Source organism: Manduca sexta, unplaced genomic scaffold (genome assembly GCF_014839805.1).
Source record: "Manduca sexta isolate Smith_Timp_Sample1 unplaced genomic scaffold, JHU_Msex_v1.0 HiC_scaffold_77, whole genome shotgun sequence".
Classification (NCBI taxonomy): Eukaryota; Metazoa; Arthropoda; class Insecta; order Lepidoptera; family Sphingidae; genus Manduca; species Manduca sexta.
This window is the reverse complement of record NW_023595594.1, coordinates 52,959-79,957: the sequence shown is the minus strand read 5'-3', so window position 1 is coordinate 79,957 and position 26,999 is coordinate 52,959. Positions and strand designations below refer to the sequence as shown.

The window sequence follows — 26,999 nt, the reverse complement described above, 5'->3', positions numbered from 1 at the left end:
TATTAAGAAAGTTCTCATAAACAACACTGCAATAATAAAATAATAATTATCGTCTATAATTTAATAACTCAGTTTCAGTGCGTGTTAAGTTTTAGTCATACAGGATTTTAAAATCGTAAGTAAAAATACCTTTTTTTAATTCGCTATTAATACTCTTTTAATTGTCATAACCATGAAGGTTATCTAAAATAGACTTTGCCCTATGCGCTAAAATAACTTTTTCTGCCATATTTACTAACATGTGCTGTCATTTCCCCTTGTGTACATAAATGCATAACGAATGATGCATTCAGATGTATTAAATGAGTGATGTTTACTATAACAAGAAATGTTTATTCAATACGCATATTATGAAATAATTATCTATATGATAAGATTAATTCAAGTATGAACCTCTCCATTCGTTTGAATGTAAGGCAAAGGCACATTTATAATTAGCCAAGATTATAAGATCAGTGCCTTTTTGATGTTATGTTCTGGGTTCAATGCTAAGGTCAGGCAATAATGTGCATTTTATAGTAATAAATATGAGGTCAAAGGTTGGAATTGATACTTTTTGGTTTAAGTTTAAAAGTCATCATGATAAACTATGAATGAATGACACTCTGATCACCTCACAGGTACATGGTTATAAAACTATAAAAGGAATATCTATCTCAAACTGGGCACAGTTCCAATAGTATGTTTTCAAGTGGAAAACCAAGTCCTAGATTTTTATAATACATCAACATGCAAATGTTAGCGTTTATGCGATGTATACTCAATCTACTGTGAAATAGCAAAACATCAATGTAAAATACTTCATATTGATTCATATTATGAGTTGTACATTTTTAATGCCTATATAAATATGTTATTTGTATTAGCCTAACTAAGGAGGCTGTGACATCTTGTTACACCAACATTTCAAATAAGACAACTTACTACCAATTAGTAATAACTTTTGCAACACAAATTGCTTCTAATGTCGGTCTATAACTAACTATACTGTTTAATTAATAATATAATAATATCAGCTCTGTATTATATACTTGCCCACTGCTGAGCACGGGCCTCCTCTACTACTGAGGGATTAGGCCTTAGTCCACCATGCTGTAGTGCGAATTGGTAGACTTCACACACCTTCGAAATTTCTATAGAGAACTTCTCAGATGTGCAGGTTTCCTCACGATGTTTTCCTTCACCGTTACTGTTCAATGTGTTTGAGATAAACACAATTTTATGTCACATCATCTTGGTTTGAACATAATACTAGAAAAACAGTAATCTTCAATAAATACATTATAATTGTTACGCGCCGCTATCCTAGCCGATGACATCGGGCGTTTCCGGAAGTATTCGGCTGCGCGGGCAGGCTGGCAGAAGAAGATATGTCACGCGGCGACTATTCTATTATTATTCTCTCTGGCTGGACGTTGTCAAAAGAATGTTTAAAATTGTATTCTGTAATTATTTTGCTAATATAATGTTTACTGTAAAAGAGCGTTTTACATTCAGAAGTGGGATTATACAAATGATAATTTGAAGTTACATTGAATTCGAATGTGAAGAGAACTATCAGAATAAATCTGTGATGAATCATTGAATGCCAAAATTAAAATTACCAGATTCTCAGATTTTAGTTACCATGGCAACGTCTACGTTTGTTGAAGTAAATATGTTGGGAATGCATATGGAATTGATGTCTGCACATTAGTACGATTAACGACATTCATAACAAAAACTTCGTTATGCCTGCTGCTTGGCTCACTAGAGAGGGTGTTTTCTTAGAAACTAAATCATTGGAGACAGGAATGACTGGAGTCATGTGAAGTCAAATTAGTGGCGCAACACTTCAGGCTGACAATGCGAACGTGCGTAACTGTTTATTTTATTTAATCTGATCTGTCTGTGGCCGTGAGCCTTTTGATAATATTCTATCTGCAGCCGTGACCATTTTGATCATATTCTGTCTGTAGCAATGACCATTCTGGTCATATTCTGTCTGTAACCATGAGCATTCTGATCATATTCTGTCTGTAGTCATGAGCATTCTGATCATATTCTGTCTGTGGCCATGAGCCTTCTGATCATATTCCGTCTGTAGCCATGAGCATTCTGATTAGTGTTACTAGGTCCTATTTGTTTGAAATCGGGCAACAGGTAAAACAAATCGTGATCAGGTTGAAGAGTCGAAACGCAAAAAAATACTGCAGGTCATGCTAATGTTGGTTTTCATTGCAATTTCTGTTTTAACATCGAATCATAGATCACGATACAGTCGTGTCTCTAAACAACAGAACAAAATAAAACTATACCTACAGGGCTAGTGATGTGATGTGTTGTTTATTTTTTGATAATAATGTCTTTTGATAAATTTATTGATTTTCGGGACATTTAATGTCCCAATCAGTCGCAAATCGGGACGCGTCTCCAGAACTCTGATAACCGGGATATTCCGCGCACATCGAGACACCTGGTAACACTACGTCAGAACATACTCTGTCTGATTTGACTGCTTTATTTTACTGATCTGCTTCATTAATTCTGTTTTACTTAATTTCTTTTCTGTTTTTCTAGTTCTGTTTCTGGTTTTGTGTTTGTATTTAATTATAAACTATATATAATATCTGTGAATTCATTAATCTTACATGGAAAGCTTACAGTCTGACATAAAGAGATTAAGCTACAATATACGGCAGGAGTACAATATTATGTGATTTGTGGTATACGAGGTTCCAAAATCCAGTCAACTGTGTTGATGTATAAATGCAATTTAGGAAAACAGAGTAAAGAAAATAAGACAGAGCAAACGTTGTTGTTTAGAAATGTAATATAATAATATAATATAACATACATATCTTCTGTTCCAGATACCCTCACTGATCTGGTTTGGAGCATGATAAAAAACTATTCTGTCTGTACTTGGACTCTGGATAAATTGAAAAGCACTGGCTTATTAATTGAAATGTTTGGTATTCTTACATAGCACTTGCAATGGCTCTGAACAATTGATGCTCTCTAAGTATATTAATAAGGTACAATATGTGAGCAATATTTCTGCGAATGAATAAAGGTACAATATGGTGACTCTGAAATGGTATACTGGATTGTGTTGCCGTACTAGGTGTAACACTCAGCTTGGTTGGTTAATCTTCGCTCAATTTTTTGATAAACAGTGGGAATGGTAATCTGAGATTGCAAAACATTTGTATTTGTCTTTGAGTATTCTTGCAATTTTGAGAGGTGTACCATGTGGTGGTGGTTTATTGTTGGTAATAACATTATGAACAAAAAAATAAAATATCAGATAAAACCTTACGACTGACATCTATTATACTGCTATAATAATATTTTAACCGTGGTTTTGTCGAGGCAGACATGTCACAAAGGAATTCATGTCATGATGATACTTCAGAGATGGATGTCTTCTGATTTTAGTGGGTCATTAGAAGCTGATGTTTTAATCAAATAGTTAAAAAAGTATGTTTAGAGTTCAGTTATTGAAATTTTGTATATATGTTTTTTTATGGGGTGAAATTTCAGGTAGTGTTATAATAATTAAAAAAGTTGAAACATATTCGTTAGAAGTAGCGACGGATGTGTGCTTCAGTATCGATACTATTTACGGAGCCCAATTTACGGAATGTAAAATTGTCATTACCGAAAATTATGTACAAATCCTGGTTCCGATGAGTTGCCAACATTATGTAATGCATATGAAAATTGCTGTAGTTGTTTTATTCCATGTTGGCCATGTTCTCTCTGTGCTGGTTGTTTATATAAGCGGAACATACACGTGTAGCTATCGCTGTACTTGAGTAGTGTAATTGTAAATCACATGTCTCCACATCGGCTTCGATCGCCAGTGACAGTTTTTATAAACACTGGGGTAACGGTTAAGTCTGCTGGTTCTCTTAGTTGAATCTGGTCCAGTGTCTTGGTTATGCCTGCGATATAGAACCACTTTAGCGAGGACTTTATAGATATTTGACATCAAGTTGTAGACCTATAGTTATTTATTCAAACTGTTAAGATTTATAGTCTTCTTAGTGTTTCTTATATTTTAAATAATATCCCATTTAGGAAGTGTCTTGACACGCGTGGCTTAACTGACTATTCGACTCATAGTTACGGGGTAGACTGCGCTTTCAATTGGTTTTCTGTTATAACAAACGAAAGTTTTGAAGATCCCGAGATCTCTGTCGTATTTTTAGTTGTTTCGTCCGATTTGATCTTGAATGTTGCTATGCTCTCTGGAGTCCGTCATTCATCGAACATATTCAGAGATTGGTATGAGAGCCCAGAAGCAGTTTCTGTATCATTTTCACACGTGAATAACCACTGCCACAGTTTACAAAGCTACGAATCTAGATTTGCTCAATTTAAAATCAGTTTTCCTGAATAAAGACGCGAGATGGCAGATATCATTTCTTTTTTATTTTACAAAAATGGGTTAACGTTGACATTGATAACTCTGTTTTGTTAAAGAAACTTAATTTTGCTGATTCTCGTTCTGGCAACCGTCTCCATAACAGAGTGACTTTCAACTTGCCAACACGGCGAATCAATTATAGTCATCACTTGCCTTTGTGGCGAATGTATCAGTCCACAATAATATGCTTCAAGAAATTTGTATTTTAGCGGTAAAGTACCTCAGATTAAGAAACTTGGAATAATAAATTCTGTCCCTAATTTGTGACTTCAACTAATTCGTTATTACTAATTCAAACACAATGTAACTTGTTTCCTAATTTACTTTTATTGCATGTAGAGTTCACTTCTCGAAAGTCGTGCACCCAGTTCTGTTGCTAATGTATCCGTTCTTAATTTGGAGTCTGTACATCCTATGTTATCGATTAGGTTAGAAGAGCTAGTAATAAAAAATGTTCTTTTCAATCTTCTTGTGTAGTCGTATAATAGTAATTGTTGTCCACTGACTTGAAATTAATTTATTCTTAAGACCTCAGTCTATAACTATGTGAGTGTAGGTGTTAATAATGTCCCTGTTCTCGATGAGAAGTTCATTGCTGATGTTCTCTGCACCTGGAGTTTTATTTGACTACTTTTATGTTTCAGAGATTGTCTCCGGTACCGGTTCTTTAATGGTCGGATCTGTTGTTTCTGTAGTATTTCTGCATGTGTATAATTATTGGATGCATTAAGTCGCTTTGATAGAGACTCTCGTATTGTGGTTTCTATTATGCCGTTTTTATCCTTTATGCTGGGGATCTAATCTCTTTTCGCTGTCTGTATTTTCCCGTCTTTTTTTCTTAATGCCTCTGGTCGTTTGAATGCATTTTTCTGTGTTTATAATCTGGAAGCATGGCAATCTTCCGCATGTTAGTTTTAAATATTTTATTAATTTCAGTTATGACTTTTCTAACGCTTCTTGCCTTTATGCTGTGTTACTCGTAAACCATTTGATTAATTGATTTGATTGAGTTGGTATATGTTGCGTATGCTTATTTATATGTATGAATCGTGTGCTGATAAGTCCCTAATTGTGTGTTTTATTATCTTGTGTGTTAACTTCCTTTGCGACTTCTATGGAGTTCTTTAGTTGTGCTTCTCATTCCTTTTCATTTACTGCTGTCTTACTAATTGGAGGTTTTGCTTTGAAAGGTTTAATTGTTCTGGGTGTTATTTTAAACTTAAGTTTGGTTCTCAGCATTCTATGATTGCTACTAGTATTCAGCATTAACTGTATGTAAACTTGGATAAATAGAATGAAGGTCTTTGGTTGCTGGGAATGAAGTAAGGAAACGGGGTTTAGGTACTAACGAAAAATAAATTATATACACATATAGCGTGAAAGTTAATTGCAAAATGGATAAGTTGTTGGATATTGTGGATACGCAAGACTTGATTGGTTTATTAAAGAGTTAATCGATCAGAAATAGTTAGTGATTTACTGGTAAAAATGTTTAAAATATAAGTATCCGATTCAGTTCTGCTTTCTCAAATTTATGTTTGTGAATACCTTTGGTATTCACTTTGCAGGATGGCCGATGTTACGCGCCGCTATCCTAGCCGATGACATCGGGCATTTCCGGAAGTATTCGGCTGCGCGGGCAGGCTGGCAGAAGAAGATATCTCACGCGGCGACTATTCTATTATTATTCTCTCTGGCTGGACGTTGTCAAAGAATGTTTAAAATTGTATTCTGTAATTATTTTGCTAATATAATGTTTACTGTAAAAAGAGCGTTTTACAATAGTTTGTGCGAATTTTCACACATATTGCAGTTTTATATGTCATACTTTTAATAAAATAATGACCCATTCCAAAATTGCCAAGTTGTGGGAATCGTCAAACAACCAATTTCTGTTTGCGACCTTTTAGTTTTTACCCTTTTTTATCATGCTATAGGTTTCATTGTTTACCTATCTTCAATAAGCTCAATTTTATAGCAACTTCAAAATAAAAGGAAGCAAACAATAATTAGTTTTCTGACAACTGCCACATATTAACAATTTTGAAATAGGTCATTATCTTATTAAGAGTGCGATGTGTATTCAAATTACTTATTACTTAAGTTAGTTAGCGTTCAGACACTGTCACATTGATATAACTTATAATAATGCAGGGACAGTAGCAAGAATCTTTTATTTGTACACCTCATGCATAGTTTGAGCAGGAAAATAAAAAACCTCAGTATGTAGTTAAATATAGAACTAATTACTTGAACAACAAAAATAAAAAGAAAATGCAATCTTGGCAGCCCAGTAGTAGGTTTTTCCTGGTCAAGGTAAAACAATAGAATGAACATGGCAAAGTCTTGGATGAAATGTCAGAAACCCTTACTTAATGTAACAACTAGTTTTTAAGTCATGCCTAATTGCCACTACCTCATTGGCATACTTATAATAAGTATGACTACCGCGCTGAGGTTGTGTAGTCCAATCCTGGGTCAGGCCAAAAAATAATTGACTTAGTTTTTCCATATTAAAAATTACTCAGTCGCAGCTCTAAAGGAAATTGCCGGTGTAACCCCATGCCTCGGAAAGCACTTAAGCCACAACAAGAACTGATTAGTTACTTTCGTAAAAAACATAATATATATAATGATAATATCAGCCCTGTATTATATACTTGCCCACTGCTGGGCTCGGGCCTCCTCTACTACTGAGAGGGGTTAGGCCTTAGTTCACCATGCTGGCCTTGTGTGGATTGGTAGACTTCACAAACCCTCAAAATTCCGATAGAGAACTTCTCAGGTATGCGAGTTTCCTCAAGATGTTTTCCTTCACCGTTAAAGCAAGCGATAATTCATAAAGAATACACACATAATTTTTAGAAAATTCAGAAGTGTGTCCCCTTGAATTTTCTGAACCTGCGGACTTAAACCGCTTAATTTCATTTTAATATCTAACATTCGCGTAAACATAAGAAATTATTATCATAATATAAGTATTGGTAAACAGGAATATGCTTCGTATTTTTATCCTGTTCATTGCCTTGTGAAATGTGAATGACCAGCGTAAGTGTGCTAAAAATAAAAACAAAGAATGTTTCGCATACATAGAGTGTAGCAAGTATAGAAGAGGCATTAAAAAAGAATTGACATTTAATTTTTTCAACAGACTCAAATGTTTATATTTTATGAAACTAGATCTAAAATTATGAGACCCGTGTTTTTTCTGTTTTCAAAACTCTGATATTTTCATTCATGATTTTCACTTTTAATTTTATTTTATTCTAAAACGACGTAAGCACCAGATGACGTCATATATACTGCTCAAGATATCATGACCTTTGCTTTGCAGTAAAAAAGAAGTGAAGTGGCAGTTTTTTTTGTTTCTCTCTCTTTCAAAGTGACAGTTATGACGTATCTATTGTAATATTGACATTTGGCAGTGGAATACCAAACAATACTTTGTAATTCAAGGTGTTGGTATCTACTGCTTATCGGTCGTATCGCTTACCTTCAGAACGGCAAGCTCGCCTTGTCATTCAAAGCAATAAAAATCTGTCACTTTACGTAACAACTACATAGCAGTGCCGAAGGGTCCATACAACCCGATACTTTTTTTTTTTTTTGTTTTCGCGGAGAAAGTGCCTTATTACTACCGCCCAGCCTTCGTGGGGGGCGACTGAGCGGTTATGCTGGGGTAACCGTGCCTTACGGCCCTACCCTAACCCTATATACAACTTAACCTATGCACGGCCTACCAGCTAAAACTCCGCGGTGGCCCTCTTCGGCGCATAAGGGACGGCCGCGGGCTTCCTCTGACGTTGTCTAGTCTGCGACCGCAGTCGCCCCTGCGCGGTGCCGCCTTGAGGCCCGTCTCCTATGGGGGGGGGGGGGGTGGCTCAAAAGCCCCCGCGCACCGAAGGACGCCCTCGGCGTCTACGGCAGCGTGAGGCCAACAACACACTGCCGTCCATCCCGGGGGTCAACCGAAAGATGTGCAAAAGTTGCACAGAAATGCACTAGTGCGGACAGCCCCCTGCTGCCCGCCGACGACCCCCTTCGTGGCCCCTATTAGTCGCCTCTTACGACAGGCAGGTGATACCGTGGTGGAATTCTCCAAACGCCCCCATTCCACAGGGCGGGTACAACCCGATACCTGCCGACTTTCCTTTATGTAGAATCTAATTATCATTAGAACGATTTCAGACCGCATTGATGCATATAGTAGTGTGTTCAGAAAGAGAAAAGTCGTGGGATTTGAGGTTGCTACTGTGTTTAATTACCTCTTTTGTTCAATTCTAGTATGTTTGTAAATGTCGCCGCAGCACCTCGTTATTCATTGAATTGGTGAATTTCTGGAGCGATACTGGCGCCATCTATCATTACATCGAGGAAGTATTAGAAAAGGAAGGATGTCGACCGCTGTCAATATAAGGACCGGCCGAACGGCGAGAGCTCAGTCTTGTACCAGCCTTGTAGCAGTATTGTAGTAGTCTTCAGCAGTCTTGTTTCACGCTCGAACCGAGCACATTGTGTATTCCGCTAGTGTTGCTATGCAGTAAATTGTTATTGAAGTAAAAAAGTGTTTCAATAATTGAATAACTGTCTGGAAAATAAATATAGACCGGTGATACTACCGGTCATGTAAAAAAATAACCAAGTAAACAGTTTCACTCCGATATATACAAAAATCCTTAAAAATAACACGCAAGATCGTTTATAACAAGGCAATACGACATGACGAATGAGTTTAACATTTACCCAATGGCGGGGAAGGGTTGCTATTTAAAATTCGAAAGTTCACTTTTCGGCCACGACGGTTCTCATTCTGAACAAACTATATTAGTAACTATGTTGTGTCGGGTTCTCTTTCGGTTCCAACTTTCACCACTACTACATACAGTGGCGGATTTGCAGTCCTAGCCGATCTGGGCCGTGTGCCGCCCCTTTCTCAGCACTCAAAGATTGTGAACATACGGTACGCGAGCTTTTAATGCATTAAGACACTTTGCATTTGAGTTATTTTTTATAATCATCAGTGTTTTTTTGGCCCGCATTGGCGCCCTAGGCCTGGGTCTACTGGGCCTAAGGGCAAATCCGCCACTGACCACATAGAAACACACTATACTGTCTTATATAGTTACTAGTAGACCCGACAGATGTTGTCCCGTGTTAATTATGAATTTTCAGCGCGCATTCTGTCAATCACTGACAGTTGAGTTATATAAAATTATATTTTCAAAAAAAAAGTGAAATCGGTCCAGCCGTTCACGCGTGATGGCGTGACCAAGGGAAATAGGGATACATTTTTATATATATAGACGAACGCACATAAATAAATCATAAACACTTGTCTGCTTTACACTACAATTTTTATATACCTGCGCGTGCGCATTCGCTTTATACTCTAGAAAGAAAAGGTCGTACAGCCACGTTCTTTACATACTGTGTAAGTGATAATTATTTTTTTCGTTAGTAACCGCATTGATAGCATTATGATAAAAATCTCAATGGGCCGACAAGCGATAAGAGAGTGCGTAACATACGTAGTTATGCGTGTGGCAAGACCAGTGTAAGTAGACCTGCTGGTGAATGGTATAATGCGGTGCGGAGAGGTCAAGTTTATTCAATAGTAGAGAAGACAGAAGTTGCTTAATCGAATGCCTTACGTATGATAATTTATTGCCATTTAGGGAATGATAAGACGGCCGTAGCCGAATTTTGCTAATGGTGTGAGGATTAAAAAAAAAATAAAAATGCGTATTGAATGATATTCATATTTATTTGAAAAAAAGTCAGTCAAACACTTTATTTCCCTTGGGCAAGAGGTGGAAGGGGGTGGGGGTTAATAATTAAAATTTATCAGCGAATTATATAAAGAGTGTAGTTTTGTAAATGATATAACAATAACAAAACTATAGAACGCCTTTATCCCAGAAGAGGTAGGCAGAGGTGCAACCAGGGCGCCCACTGTTCATATCTGGCCCAAATTCCAGATTCCGGACTGATGCTAAGCCGAAAAATTCAATATCACTGCCCCATCTGGGATTCACATATGGGAAATGTCCAAAAATCCCCACAACGCGATCCTCATTTATAATTAAGTAGAGACCCTGACAGACTTTGTCCCGCCATAAAATAATAATCCTAAATACCAAGTACACCGCCATCTATCGGATCCAATTGCGAATCGAAACCATCCAGGGTCTCACACGAAACCACATAAGAAACGTTAAATTTGGTCCAACGGTTTAGAGGGAATTCATTAACATAGACACGTAGAGATTTACCCCCTTATTCATAGACGTTATCTAAATACGTAGCATTGCTGTCATAACAAGTCTGTTTCTCAGCTTTGTTTACCTGACAGCCAACTAGATTTAAGTTGTATCTCAATATTAGCCAATCACAACGGCCCTATGTCTACGCACTGCGAAGGCTGCCATGCCGTCAGCACTGAGAAACAGACTCGTTATCACAGCAATGCTCCGTCCTTAGATAAATAACGTCTATGAATAAGAGGGTTTGACTTTACACTTTTCTTTTTCAGATGAGGTTGCGATAGTGGCCGTGTATAATGGCGGTCGGTGAGGCCCGCGTCCCCATTCTGCATGATGAAAGACCCGCACATCATGGTGAGTACCTGTAGAACCACCGTCGTCCGAGTATAATTTAAAAATTTAATAAAAATGTCATGCCTATTCAGAAACAAGTGATACATGAATAAAATATAATATCTGTGTTATATACTGTCTCACTGCTGAGTAATGACATCTTCTATAACTTTTATAAAATATGTACATCGTATAAATTGTAAAATAGAAATCATTGAAATCTGTTAAAAAAATTACAAGTTATAAGCCATTGAAATTAGGTAGGAGGGGTGTCAAAAAAAAGAAAAGGGACGACATACTTGCATGTGACGTCACCGGGCATTACGCTGCGAAAGAAAGAGATGGAGCTATATCCCCATTCCTGCACGTAGCAATATATGAAATTTTAATTACTGCCTCATTTCTTATCGATATGCTGTTTTCACAGCATATCTCTTTTGTACTAATTGTTACATATTAAAAAATGCACAAAATCAAACATATTCAAATACCCTGAATGAAAGTGATTTATAAGAAAACAAAGATTGGTAACCTCTGTCCTAAGGGATGCTTACCACTTAGATAAGATGTATATATAATACTGGGTTCCCAAAATCGTTCCGCCTCACCCCTCTCCATTCTACTTCAAATTTCAGAGTTTTCTCTGACTCGAGTTTTTTTGCTCGGGTTTGTTGACCACCCGCCCTGATATCTTCAGGGAAGAGGTGATTCAGTCTCCCTGTTGTTCCCCGTATACGTAAAACGTGTCTCCTAACACTCTGCTTAATATAACGGACGTATGGATTGCTGCTTGTTTTTGGAGGATGTTGATATCTATCTACCCTACTAATATTATAAATGCGAAAGTTTGTGATTATGTATGTATGATTGTTCCTCTTTCACGAAAAAACTACTGAACGGATTTGGTTGAAACTATACTGTGATATTGGTTATACATCATAACACATAGGCTACAATTTATAATGATTTTGTATAATTTGGTCATAATATAACGATACATATCAAGTAAGTCGGAAAAAAATTATCTCGGAAAACTCCTTTACGCGGGCTAAGCCGCGAGCAAAAGCTAGTAGTATATATTACAGGTGGCAAGAGTGCATGTCCGGCAATAACAGAACGAACAAGAAGTCGAGCATTACACTAAAAATTATAAATCAAGCGCACGTTTTTTTTTTTTATTGCTTTGAATGACGAGACGAGCTTGCCGTTCGCCTGATGGTAAGCGATACGACCGATAAACAGTAGAAACACCAACACCTTGAATTAGAAAGTGCTCGGTATTCCACTGCGCTCACAAACCTGAGACATGAGATGTTAATTATTATGTCCAGTAGTTACACTGGCTACAATGTTCTTTAAATCGGAACACAACAGTGACTACACACTGCTTGACAGAAACAGACATTCCAGTGGTACCTACGCGGACTCTTACATATGAGAGACCTACCAGTAATTAAATAAATTTAAAAACAAAAAAACCTCTTGATAATGAGTGTAAATTGTCGCGTGTATATTGCAATGATAAGCGTCCTTGTCACTGATAACAGTGAAGATAACATCGGTCAGGTTAAAAGTTTAAGTCCAATGATAGATTAACCTTTTTTATAACATTACGTTTGTTAGCCTGGCGAGGGCCGGCTTATACAAACCGGACTAGCGGGTGAGCGCTTTAGACGTACTCAACCATTAACGTATATTCTATAGACACGAACGTCCATATAAACTATTTGTTCAAAACCTGAACTAAAATGGCAAAACGTCACTGTTATAACATATTTATTCACTTGAACAACAAATTATTTTACTTATTTGACTAATATTTTTTATTCAAATCCAGGTTTACATTTAGACTCGAGTTCTTATATCATGAGCGCTCCGTACACAACCACAAGCTATCAATATTGACCATACTAAAAGTTTGAATGGATTGCAGCTCAATCCAGTTGAACACAGTGAATGTTAGGAACGCCAAATCTAGTACGTAGTACATATATGTCGATGCTAGCAACCCTTGAAAATTATGCGACCTGATGGTAACGCACTAACGGGTTACGAACCTCAGCTCTCGGTCACTAGGAGATGAGACAGCACCGATTATGTTAGATCAAACTTATTGGAACAAACGCTTAGTAAAATGGCGACCCCCCAAGCACTGTTGGCGATAACTCTAAAGAAATCCCTCCCAAATTAAAACGGCAATTAATAACATTTCAAAATGTAAACGTGTCTAAAACAAATATACCATAGGTCCGTCACAGTTTTCACTTCTTTTTACTGCTAAGCAAAGGTCAATATATCTTGAGCCGTATACATAAAAGTATATGATGTCAATTGGTGCTTACGTCGTTTTAGAATAAAACAAAATTCAAAGTGAAAATCATGAATGAAAACAAAAAAATTTTGGAAAAATAAAAATAATGGATCTCATAATTTTAGATCTAGTTTCATAAAATGTAAACATTTGAGTATGTTGAAAAAAATTTAATGTTGTCAATTCCTCTGGACGGACCCAAATCGATTCTTAATTCATCATGAATTATACCTATTTGGAATGAATTATTCAATATTTCGTTATCATTCACTGATTACAATTTCGAATGTATTGATTAAAATGCACACATCTTTGAAATATTCAATTTTATTACATCTATAAAGTATATAAATATCAATTTTGTCAATTATGCAATTGTGAATAAATATCGATTTTTACTGCCATTAAACCAACAATCGATTCCTTTTTCTTTGTAATTAATCTGCTGGTGGTCTCTCATATGTGAGTCCGCCTTGGTATGTACAGTCGGACCCAAAAGTAGCTGAACCAATTCGAACTTTGAAACTCATCTACACTTGAATATTAATCTAAATTTTATTTTTTCTTTATGTAAAATAATGTAAACCCTTTGAAGTTTATTTTAATGAAGAAAAAACGATTGTTAATACGGACACAAAAAATTAAAGCTGATGTAAAATTTTGAATTTATTTAGCTACTTTTATTGCTGACCTTACCACCGCAATATCTATTTCTGCCGCCAAGTAGCAATGTGTAGTCACTGTTGTGTTCCGGTTTTGAAAACATTGTAGTCAGTGTAACTACTGGACATAATAATTAACATCTCACATCTCAGGATGGCGAGCGCAGTGGAATATCTAACACTTTGTAATTCAAGGTGTTTGTGTTTCTACTGTTTATCGGTCGTATCGCTTCCCATCAGAACGGCAAACTCGTAATTCAAAGCAATAAAAAAACAACAAGTGCCATTTCTTTTACAGACTCTTATAAGGCCCACCGTGAGGATGCGAGGCCGCGGCTGGGCCACGGTGAGATGGTGGTGACTTCGCTGGTAGCCGGCGCCTCCGCTGGAGCATTAGCCAAGACCGCCATCGCGCCGCTGGATCGCACCAAGATCAACTTCCAAATATCGTGAGTTTATTGAAGGGGGAAATAGGGAGGGAGAAATAGTCTAGTTTCAAAGTGTTAGGGCCTGTTATACTGCTTCTGAGTAAATGCTGAATGAATCCCTCGTAGCCCAATTTCGGCCACGGCGGCCAATCTCCACGGAGATCAGACGCAGGAGATATTATAGTGCACGAGTGTGCAATACACAAGCACTCTCTGTTCCTTCTCATAGTCCGGTGAGACGACATGACCGGAGAGAGATCAGCAGGAGATATTATAGTGCACGAGTGTGTGCAATACACAAGCACTCTCTGTTCCTTCTCATAGTCCGGTGAGACGAAGATAAGTGATTTAGGTTCACTTCTCCCTTTTTTATCTCTATTTGGTCGTAATTTAATGACCATGTCGCTTCGTACGTCCGCTCTTTTATTGCACTTAAATGACGAGACGAGTATGTTCGTCTGATGGGAAGCGATACGACCGCTCATAAACAGTAGCACACATACAGAACTTTGATTATAATTGCGTGGAACTCAGCGCTCGTCACCTGAGACAAGATGTTAAGTCTTATAATGTCCAGTAATAAGTTACAATGTTCTTCAAACTGGAACAAAACAGCATACATATTACTGCGTACGAATAGAAATAGTTATAGAAGTGACCCACCACAGTGGTGTGAGTGTTTCACGGGCTCAGCCTGTGTATATCTGGTTCAAACATAAGTGTCGACTGTGGGGTAATCATCTCTGGCTATTGAGCATCAGTATAGAACCCCCCGACCTGCAGTCCTAACGTGCCGATCCCTGCAGTCAGACGCCGTACTCGTGGCGCGCGGCGCTGCAGTTCCTGTCGCAGTCGCTGCGGCACGAGGGGCCGCTGGCGCTGTGGCGTGGGAACAGCGCGACCATGGCGCGGATAGTGCCGTACGCCGCCATACAGTTCACTGCGCACGAGCAGTGGAAGCGGGTGCTCGCCGTCGACACGCCGCAAACCGCACAGTGAGTATTGGGAAATTTTAATCACACACATACATAGAGACGCAGAGAGAGAGAGTAGGGGTAATCATCTGTCGTCAGTCAACATTTTATTGGACCCCACACTTATCATAGAGTGAGAGAGACGTGAGAGAGAGAGAGAGAGAGAGAGAAAGAGAGAGAGAGAGAGAGAGATTAACATACACACATTATTATACCTAAAAGGTTAAGCAGAGACGTCATTAGTGCTCCCTATACTCTCACACAGTCACAGTCACATTTATAGTACATATTTTTATAATATAAATGTATAACGGCATTCGCAAGTCGATCGCCTGATGGTAGATCCCGTAATTTGTTTGTATATCTAATGAATAACTTTAATCTGTCAAAAAATGACCCTAATGAATACAATATAATTGCAGACAGCACCCGATCCTGCACCTGCTGGCGGGCTCGCTGGCGGGCGTGACGTCACAGAGCGCCACGTACCCGCTGGACCTGGCGCGCGCGCGCATGGCGGTCACCAACGCCGCCGAGTACCGCACGCTGCGCGCCATGTTCAGCAAGGTGGTCCGCGAAGAGGGCTTGAGGACGCTCTATAGGTAAGCTGCGGCTAAATATTTAAACCGTGTGATGAAATTTTGATTAGGTTAAGTCACGAGACTAAAGTTTGATTGGGTTAAGTCGCGAGATTTTATTTTGATTGGATTAAGTCGCAAAATTAAATTTGGTTGGGTTAAGTCGCGAGACTAAAGTTGCTTGGGTTAAGTCGCAAGGTTAAAGTCTGATTAGGTTAAGTGACGAGACTATTTTTTGGTAGGATTAAGTCGAAAACGAATGTGTGATGGGATTAAATCGCAAGACTAAATTTATATTGGGTAAAGTTATTAGGCTAGAGACATCAGTAGTATTGTTATTAAATGACTGATTAGTTTCGAAATTAACTTTTCATTCAATTACCGTGCGTCTTACACATTGAGATTTAGTCGTCCTATTTCACCAAGTATTATGTACCCTGTGTTAAGCGTGCTAAGTCTCAGTTCTGCTTGGCAGAGGCTACCCTGCGACGGTGCTGGGCGTGATCCCGTACGCGGGCGTCTCGTTCTTCACTTATGACACTCTGAAGCACAAGTATTTAGGTGAGTATTTAAATAGTGTGATAGACTAACTCTGTGACGTAGTAGTTAAATGTGAAGAAGGCTGACCTCACCATCATGTGGGAAGATTAGTTAGGAAGAGAGAGAGAGAGAGAGAGAGAGAGACGTAGTATTGTTGCGTCTATGTGTGAGTGTGTATGTGTAAGCGCATTTATGCGTGCGCGCACATGTTTGTACGTCTTTCTCTCTCTCTCTCTCTCTTTCTTTCTCTTTCCCCCTCTCTCTGTTTCTCTCTGTGTGTGTGTGATCGAGACAAATATATTTTATACATTAATAAGTGGTATTCGTAAATGTAATTGTTTTTCTATATAAAATTAGACAAAGGAATGTAACAATCAAGATTACATATAAATACAAAAACAAGCCACCCTGAGACGTGAGATGTCTCAATATGTCCAGTAGTTACACTGGCTATGTCCTTCAAACCAGTACACAAGTGACTACACACTGCTTGACAGAAATAGACATTGCAGTGGTATCCAGGCGGACTCTCACATATGAGAGACCTACCACCAGCAGTACCACTTATCTATGTGACCTTCACAAAAGCAACCTCAAATCTACATGATAAAACCAGCGCTCGTCTTCCGCTGAGCCATTGTCGATAATCGAACAAACTTCAGCAGTATCGTGAGGTTCTAATCCATATAATTTAGATTTCTTTTATCTGTATTTATTTAATGACCAACAGATTTGATAAAAGTCAATGTTGATTACAAACAGCTGCATCGATATATATGTACTACGTATAGTCAGAATAGACAAAAAAAACCTGTTTGTTAGAAATGAAAATTAATAATACGTCATTATAAATAAAATGTCAAAGTCCTCATCGATCCTATGTGTGCAAAAAATTTAATTCAAGGTCAAAGGTCAAAAAATTCGTTTTTTTTTCATTTTTCTCTGAAACTGGTGGTATTGTAAAAATTGGTCAGACAAAAGTTGTAGATCATACAAACTGTACTGCAATCCGTACATTTAGTATGATCAATATTGACAGCTTGTGGTTGTGTACGAAGTGCCGCTCATTATATAACTCGATTCTAAGTGTAAACCTGGATGTGAATAAAATATTAGTCAAATAAGTGAAATGATGTTCAAGTGAAAAAATATGTTGTAACAGTGACGTTTTGCCATTTTAGTTCACATTTTGAACAAATAGTTTATATGTACGTTCGTGTCTATAGAATATACGTCAATGCACAGTAATGTAACACCGAGCCATACATGTAACGTCGCGAAGTAACCTACATACCTAAAGTGACTTTTCATTTTTGAACATACTCAAATGTTTATATTTATGAAGCTATATCTAATATTATGAGACTCATATTTTTCTTTTGAAATTTTTCATTCATTTCACTAGCTTGGATAGCCTAGTTGGTTTTGGAATGGACTGCTGAGACGAATGTCCGCAGGTTGTAAACCCAACACACCACTGACTTTTCTAAAGTTATGTGCATATTCTTTGTGAACTATCGGCTTGCTTTATCGGTGAAGGAAAACATCGTGAGGAAACCTGCATACCTGAGAAGTTCTCTACAAGAATTTTGAGGGTGTGTGAAGTCTACCCGCACTACAGCGTGGTGGACTAAGGTCTAATCCCTATCAGTAGTAGAGGAGGTCTGTGCCCAACAGTGGGCAATATAATACAGGGCTTTTTAGGTTTTAAAGCCAACAAATGTTATTTTTTTTATCATTCCTTCAGATTACTTCGGCCGCGAACAAGGCACGATAATGAACGTCATATTCGGAGGCACGGCGGGTGCCCTGGCGCAGACCACAAGCTACCCGCTGGACATCGTGCGCAGGCGCATGCAGACCAGTCGACGACGCGTGGACGGCTCCTACCCGTACAGCACCATCGCGGACACGCTGCTCACTGTGTACAGGTGTGTGTAGTGTAGTGTCCTCAGACTACTAACTACCCGCTGGACATCGTGCGCAGGCGCATGCAGACCAGTCGACGACGCGTGGACGGCTCCTACCCGTACAGCACCATCGCGGACACGCTGCTCACTGTGTACAGGTGTGTGTAGTGTAGTGTCCTCAGACTACTAACTACCCGCTGGACATCGTGCGCAGGCGCATGCAGACCAGTCGACGACGCGTGGACGGCTCCTACCCGTACAGCACCATCGCGGACACGCTGCTCACTGTGTACAGGTGTGTGTAGTGTAGTGTCCTCAGACTACTAACTACCCGCTGGACATCGTGCGCAGGCGCATGCAGACCAGTCGACGACGCGTGGACGGCTCCTACCCGTACAGCACCATCGCGGACACGCTGCTCACTGTGTACAGGTGTGTGTAGTGTAGTGTCCTCAGACTACTAACTACCCGCTGGACATCGTGCGCAGGCGCATGCAGACCAGTCGACGACGCGTGGACGGCTCCTACCCGTACAGCACCATCGCGGACACGCTGCTCACTGTGTACAGGTGTGTGTAGTGTAGTGTCCTCAGACTACTAACTACCCGCTGGACATCGTGCGCAGGCGCATGCAGACCAGTCGACGACGCGTGGACGGCTCCTACCCGTACAGCACCATCGCGGACACGCTGCTCACTGTGTACAGGTGTGTGTAGTGTAGTGTCCTCAGACTACTAACTACCCGCTGGACATCGTGCGCAGGCGCATGCAGACCAGTCGACGACGCGTGGACGGCTCCTACCCGTACAGCACCATCGCGGACACGCTGCTCACTGTGTACAGGTGTGTGTAGTGTAGTGTCCTCAGACTACTAACTACCCGCTGGACATCGTGCGCAGGCGCATGCAGACCAGTCGACGACGCGTGGACGGCTCCTACCCGTACAGCACCATCGCGGACACGCTGCTCACTGTGTACAGGTGTGTGTAGTGTAGTGTCCTCAGACTACTAACTACCCGCTGGACATCGTGCGCAGGCGCATGCAGACCAGTCGACGACGCGTGGACGGCTCCTACCCGTACAGCACCATCGCGGACACGCTGCTCACTGTGTACAGGTGTGTGTAGTGTAGTGTCCTCAGACTACTAACTACCCGCTGGACATCGTGCGCAGGCGCATGCAGACCAGTCGACGACGCGTGGACGGCTCCTACCCGTACAGCACCATCGCGGACACGCTGCTCACTGTGTACAGGTGTGTGTAGTGTAGTGTCCTCAGACTACTAACTACCCGCTGGACATCGTGCGCAGGCGCATGCAGACCAGTCGACGACGCGTGGACGGCTCCTACCCGTACAGCACCATCGCGGACACGCTGCTCACTGTGTACAGGTGTGTGTAGTGTAGTGTCCTCAGACTACTAACTACCCGCTGGACATCGTGCGCAGGCGCATGCAGACCAGTCGACGACGCGTGGACGGCTCCTACCCGTACAGCACCATCGCGGACACGCTGCTCACTGTGTACAGGTGTGTGTAGTGTAGTGTCCTCAGACTACTAACTACCCGCTGGACATCGTGCGCAGGCGCATGCAGACCAGTCGACGACGCGTGGACGGCTCCTACCCGTACAGCACCATCGCGGACACGCTGCTCACTGTGTACAGGTGTGTGTAGTGTAGTGTCCTCAGACTACTAACTACCCGCTGGACATCGTGCGCAGGCGCATGCAGACCAGTCGACGACGCGTGGACGGCTCCTACCCGTACAGCACCATCGCGGACACGCTGCTCACTGTGTACAGGTGTGTGTAGTGTAGTGTCCTCAGACTACTAACTACCCGCTGGACATCGTGCGCAGGCGCATGCAGACCAGTCGACGACGCGTGGACGGCTCCTACCCGTACAGCACCATCGCGGACACGCTGCTCACTGTGTACAGGTGTGTGTAGTGTAGTGTCCTCAGACTACTAACTACCCGCTGGACATCGTGCGCAGGCGCATGCAGACCAGTCGACGACGCGTGGACGGCTCCTACCCGTACAGCACCATCGCGGACACGCTGCTCACTGTGTACAGGTGTGTGTAGTGTAGTGTCCTCAGACTACTAACTACCCGCTGGACATCGTGCGCAGGCGCATGCAGACCAGTCGACGACGCGTGGACGGCTCCTACCCGTACAGCACCATCGCGGACACGCTGCTCACTGTGTACAGGTGTGTGTAGTGTAGTGTCCTCAGACTACTAACTACCCGCTGGACATCGTGCACAGGCGCATGCAGACCAGTCGACGACGCGTGGACGGCTCCTACCCGTACAGCACCATCGCGGACACGCTGCTCACTGTGTACAGGTGTGTGTAGTGTAGTGTCCTCAGACTACTAACTACCCGCTGGACATCGTGCGCAGGCGCATGCAGACCAGTCGACGACGCGTGGACGGCTCCTACCCGTACAGCACCATCGCGGACACGCTGCTCACTGTGTACAGGTGTGTGTAGTGTAGTGTCCTCAGACTACTAACTACCCGCTGGACATCGTGCGCAGGCGCATGCAGACCAGTCGACGACGCGTGGACGGCTCCTACCCGTACAGCACCATCGCGGACACGCTGCTCACTGTGTACAGGTGTGTGTAGTGTAGTGTCCTCAGACGAGTACTAACTACCCGCTGGACATCGTGCGCAGGCGCATGCAGACCAGTCGACGACGCGTGGACGGCTCCTACCCGTACAGCACCATCGCGGACACGCTGCTCACTGTGTACAGGTGTGTGTAGTGTAGTGTCCTCAGACTACTAACTACCCGCTGGACATCGTGCGCAGGCGCATGCAGACCAGTCGACGACGCGTGGACGGCTCCTACCCGTACAGCACCATCGCGGACACGCTGCTCACTGTGTACAGGTGTGTGTAGTGTAGTGTCCTCAGACTACTAACTACCCGCTGGACATCGTGCGCAGGCGCATGCAGACCAGTCGACGACGCGTGGACGGCTCCTACCCGTACAGCACCATCGCGGACACGCTGCTCACTGTGTACAGGTGTGTGTAGTGTAGTGTCCTCAGACTACTAACTACCCGCTGGACATCGTGCGCAGGCGCATGCAGACCAGTCGACGACGCGTGGACGGCTCCTACCCGTACAGCACCATCGCGGACACGCTGCTCACTGTGTACAGGTGTGTGTAGTGTAGTGTCCTCAGACTACTAACTACCCGCTGGACATCGTGCGCAGGCGCATGCAGACCAGTCGACGACGCGTGGACGGCTCCTACCCGTACAGCACCATCGCGGACACGCTGCTCACTGTGTACAGGTGTGTGTAGTGTAGTGTCCTCAGACTACTAACTACCCGCTGGACATCGTGCGCAGGCGCATGCAGACCAGTCGACGACGCGTGGACGGCTCCTACCCGTACAGCACCATCGCGGACACGCTGCTCACTGTGTACAGGTGTGTGTAGTGTAGTGTCCTCAGACTACTAACTACCCGCTGGACATCGTGCGCAGGCGCATGCAGACCAGTCGACGACGCGTGGACGGCTCCTACCCGTACAGCACCATCGCGGACACGCTGCTCACTGTGTACAGGTGTGTGTAGTGTAGTGTCCTCAGACTACTAACTACCCGCTGGAAACGTGCGCAGGCGCATGCGAAAAAAATAATATACATTTAACTTTGCTGACATGGATTTATTCGCCATCCTTACTTCAGATATCATTTTATAAGACGTATATCCGTCCCAGGTCCGAGGGCTGGCGCGGGTTCTTCAAGGGCCTCAGCATGAATTGGGTGAAGGGCCCCATCGCGGTGGGCATATCGTTCGCCACGTACGACGCCATCAAGAACGCGCTGCGGGAGGTACTCGTTACAATGCACAGGTATGTGAAAGAAAGAATTTTTTTTTTTTTTTAATATAATTATCTGTTCGGTACTATAGGTCTTTTGTCAGTAAATTTTATCTTTAAAACAGATTTTGTTAATGAATGACTGTTTGTTGCCAAAATAAATGAAAAAAAAAAAAAGAAAGATTTATTATTGGGACAATAACAGTATAACGTGTACAATACAAGCGGAGACAAACAAAACATATACTTAAAGAAAAAATTATACCCATTGTGCCAACAATGGGAACCCTCATTCAGCTTCTTGCTGCAGTACCAGCATGACTGATACTGATACTGCACACATACAAACACACACACATACTTTTTATTCACAAAAGGGGTAGGTAGAGGTGCAAAAGGGTATTTGACTGTTTGATTTTATGCATTTAATATGTAACAGCAATTAGTACAGAAAAGAAATTCTGTGAAAACAGCATTAAAATTCGATAAGAAATGAGGCAGTAATTCATATTTCAAATATTGCTACGTGCAGGAATGTGAAGTGGGGATATCGCTCCATCTCTTTCATTCGCACGCATTGTAATGCCCGCTGACGTCACTAGCAAGTATTTCGTCCCTTTTCTGTTTATTGACACTCACCCCTCCTACCAAACTTCAATGGCTTATAACTTGTGGCTTTTTCATCAGATTTCAATGATTTCTGTTTTAGAATTTATATGACGTACATATTTTATTAAAGTTATAAAAAAAGGTCAAATACCTTATTGGTGCCCATATTTTTCGCCCTATAGGGAGCAAGCCTATTGCCACATCGGGTACAAATTCTTGATAAGGAGTAGAAGAACTCAATATCACTGCCCTATCCGGGAATCAAACCCATGACTTCACTGCAGTAATACCATACAACTAACTAACAAGTCAATCGGCTATTACACTCATATAATATTTATATTGAAATATATGAAGGCTATTTTAATAATAAAAATACTTTAGGACATTTTAAACGGTTTACAAAAAATAAGGAATTTCTCTATTGGTATTTGTTTTTCACCCCTTTATTCATAGACGTTATTTATCTAAGGGCGGAGCATTGCTGTGATAACAAGTCTGTTTCTCAGTGCTGACGGCATGGCAGCCTTCGCAGTGCATAGACATAGGGCCGATGTGATTGGCTAATATTGAGTTACAACTTGAATCTAGTTGGCTGTCAGATAAACAAAGCTGAGGAACAGACTTGTTATTACAGCAATGCTCCGTCCTTAGATAAATAATGTCTATGAATAAGGAGGTAAGTATTTACACCTATTACTCAGAGATTTGTGGAGCGATTGCCGTGATTCCTTTTTTATTTATTAAAGTGTATTCCCGATATGGTCCCGCTGCATTTTTTTTTGTTTTCCGTCCGTCCCATACTGGTACAGCTTATTTTGTTTCTAGTTTTCGGTCTGACGCAACGAAATTATAACATTAAACCTCGTGGAGGATTCGTAGAGACGTTCTGGGATCAATTCCTAAATGAAATATGTGAGTCGAATCTCTTTTGAGTGGCATGGTGTGGTGTAATTTAAAAAAAAACTTTTTGCATTTTTTTTACTAACAAATATATAAGAAATGCTTTTGACTTAGGCGACATTTTTTATGATACTAAGTTTCAAACATATTGAAAATCAGGACTTAATAATAATAAAAAGACCACACACTTTTGTATGTTTGCAACCACCACACGCACACACATTTCAAGAAAATTATATCGTCGCTTGAAAGGCAATAATATCTAAGCGACAATCAGTACATTTTTGAGTAGTGATTATAACCTAGACCTACAAAACCTAGATCAAACGACGCAGAAAAAAATGGCGCATCAAAATATTTATATAATTATTTTTTGGTATATTTAATAATAATATCAGCCCTGTATTATATACTGTCCCACTGCTGCACGGGCCTCCTCTACTACTGAGAGGGATTAGGCCTTAGTCTACCACGCTGTAGTGCGGATTGGTAGACTTCACACACCTTCGAAATTCCTATAGAGAACTTCTCAGATGTGCAGGTTTCCTCACGATGTTTTCCTTCACCGTTAAAGCGAACGATAAATTCACAAAGAATACACACATAATTTTTTTAGAAAAGTCAGAGATGTGTGCTCTTGGGATTTGACCTGCGGACATTCGTCTCGGCAGTCCGTTCCACACCCAACTAGGCTACCGCCGCTTTTGGTATTTGGTATATTTGTCACTAATATATGGATTGCCTTACAAGAATTGATATACTCCTGGGGGAACGGACGGGAAGGTCCCCCACCTCACTTATTCATAACGCCGGCATGGGGAACGGCCATCCTATCAAATAACATGACCCTACCCTTTGCCGACCACACATACACACGAACACTACCCTCTACAGCAACTCTTATCACTAATCACTACATAGTATAAAACAAAGTCGCTTTCTCTGTCCCTTTGTATGCTTAAATCTTTAAAACTACGCAACGGATTTTGATGCGGTTTTATTTAATAGATAGAGTGATTCAAGAGGAAGGTTTATATGTATAATAACATCCATTAAATAGTGGGGAAATATTGCACCCGTGCGAAGCCGGGGCGGGTCGATAGTATTACAATAAAACACAATAACAAAAAAAAAGCAAGTATTTCTGTGTTTTTTTAATCTAGTTAAAAAATTCGAAAAAAATGTCGCTTATGACAATTTGCCTTTCGACCATCGAAACTAAAATTGTGTGTCAATCCTTTAACAAGTTTGGCAAAAGTTTTCTTTTTTCGTCTTCATGTGATTGTCGTATTGAATTTATATTTTCAAACTTTATTCGCAGGTAACATGCTTCGTTAGTCCGTCGTGTTCGGTTTAGTGTTTCCGCACGCCGCTAGATGTCACCGATAGTTGCGTTTCTTAGACGGTAGGTGGCGTTGTTATTAAATCGTTTGCAGAGTGTAATGTATTACGATCGTAAAATATTTCTGTGTTTCTATATCAAATAATAGTTAAAAGGTTATTTTTTTTATTGTTTTAAATGACGAGACGAGCTTGCCGTTCTGATGGTAAGCGATACCTATGAACAGTAGAAACACCAACACCTTGAATTACAAAGTATTGTTTGGTATTCCACTGCGCTCGCCATCCTGAGACGTGAGATTTTAAGTCTTATACTTATACATTATAATAATGTTTTTATATATTTTTAATAGAACTACGTATTCTTTATATACTGATTGTATCCGATCGTTACACTCCGCAAACGGTTTTTCAATTGAAACTGTCTCGTTGACTGTCAGTATGACTGAAGATAAATATTGACAATAATATATAAAAAGTTGTTTTACGTAGATTGACGAGCGATGGAGATTATGGGAATTTAGTTTACAAATCGATGTTTTCTATGTACACTATTGTATCTGAAAAATATTCACTTTTTTAACAGTTTTTTTTTTAAATTGTCATACGTTTGTTAGCCTGGCAGGACCGGCTTATACAAACACCGGTCTTGCGGGTGAGTGCTTCAGGCACTGTGAGTCCTTAAGTGACCATGCTGAGGACCCTCTAGAGGGTCACGGCCTCGGCTCAGGACGGCCACTGAGAGGATGAGACATCAGCCATTATGGGTAACGCGAGAGGTGCGCAAGCAATATATCAGTCTACCTAGTTTGCGTCGGCACGCGGCCGGAATTATCGGAAGGGTCGGAGGGACGGAGCTGCCGTCGTGTGGAGCTTTAACGTTGCGTTAACTAGGTTCTATTTACTACCAAATCCATTAAAAATGTAGTAAATTGTTTTTAATGATTTTTTTTTCGTTTATTTAGTTTTGAATGAAATAGGTTTGGTAAAACAGTACCTTGATAATGAAATGCTAAAAGTGAATCGCTATTTTTACAGATGCGATAGTTATCAGGAGACGTTGTAATGTTACATTTTATGTATATTTTGTAATGATTTGAAAGTATAAAATTAGGGTTGTCAAGTTTGCATGATATTATTTCTCTAACAAAAATATTTTAGTAAAAAAATGAGTTTTTATCTTTCTTTTTTTATGTGACGGGATAAGCTTGTAAAATGAGATTATATCTACTCAAACAAATCGCCTCTTTGATCTAGCCATGCGCAGCGTGATATAGACCATGAGGTCCTGGGTTCAATTCCCAGGCGGGAAATCCTTAGAAAAAGTTTTTTTTAAAGAAAAACATGATTTTCCTGAGATTGTTTGACATATAGTCGGTTTTTGGGCCGTAACTACACGAGGGACCATAACCAAGAAGGCGTTGTACAATCGTCAAAATAAAATAAAAAATATAATGCTTTATTCATCACGTAAGCGAACATAGCGCTTATGATAAGTCAAGGTACATGAGAATATTTAATTATTACTCAAAAGTCGCTTATAACTAAAGACAATATAATAAACAGAAAACGGTCAAAATGTATGGATATATATTATCGACAAAGGTAATCTCTAGGGCAGGGATGGCGCACCTTCAAGGTTAATGTGCCATTATTTATAAAAAAAAAACTAATTCACCCGACAGACGTTGTCCCGTCTTAACTATGTATGCACACGCGCATTCTGTCAATCGCTGACAGTTATTTCAAACAATTGACTGTTATATAAAATTAATATTTGCGTTAAGTTTTCTTTAATTTTCAAATTTTCCGTGCATTTTTTTGAATTTTTTCTTTCATAAGAACCTTTTCCTGACAATAACAAAACACAAAAAAATAATAGTGAAACCG

At 40.6% G+C, this 26,999-nt stretch overlaps 1 protein-coding gene across 3 annotated transcripts; it reads left to right on the top strand.

Annotated features, from left to right (window-relative positions):
- LOC115452471 (mitochondrial coenzyme A transporter SLC25A42) lies at nt 1-26,911 on the top strand. Of its 3 annotated transcripts, XR_005113991.1 has the most exons (10): nt 1-115; nt 10,947-11,031; nt 14,282-14,432; nt 15,218-15,406; nt 15,808-15,987; nt 16,439-16,524; nt 18,251-18,434; nt 22,155-22,289; nt 23,694-23,780; nt 25,090-26,911. XR_005113991.1 is itself a non-coding variant. In XM_037447238.1 (9 exons), exons 2-9 carry the CDS (start codon nt 10,974-10,976, stop codon nt 25,091-25,093), a joined length of 987 nt encoding a protein of 328 aa, XP_037303135.1. In that variant the 5' UTR covers nt 1-115; nt 10,947-10,973; the 3' UTR covers nt 25,094-26,903. The 3 variants fall into 3 exon arrangements, 2 of the variants coding, with proteins under 2 accessions (XP_037303135.1, XP_037303136.1); XM_037447238.1 differs by lacking the exon at nt 23,694-23,780 and having other exon boundaries at nt 25,090-26,903; XM_037447239.1 differs by lacking the exons at nt 22,155-22,289; nt 23,694-23,780; nt 25,090-26,911 and adding an exon at nt 18,480-20,416 and having other exon boundaries at nt 18,251-18,342.
- The last annotated feature ends 88 nt before the right edge of the window (nt 26,912-26,999 follow it).

What these genes read in the sequence shown, in the direction of transcription:
- LOC115452471 (XM_037447238.1), top strand. Translation starts at nt 10,974, where the DNA reads ATGGCGGTCGGTGAGGCCCGCGTCCCCATTCTGCATGATGAAAGACCC. An exon ending in AAGATCAACTTCCAAATATC is followed by an intron (nt 14,433 to 15,217) that starts GTGAGTTTATTG and finishes CGATCCCTGCAG; the next exon opens with TCAGACGCCGTACTCGTGGC. An exon ending in ACGCTGCTCACTGTGTACAG is followed by an intron (nt 18,435 to 22,154) that starts GTGTGTGTAGTG and finishes TATCCGTCCCAG; the next exon opens with GTCCGAGGGCTGGCGCGGGT.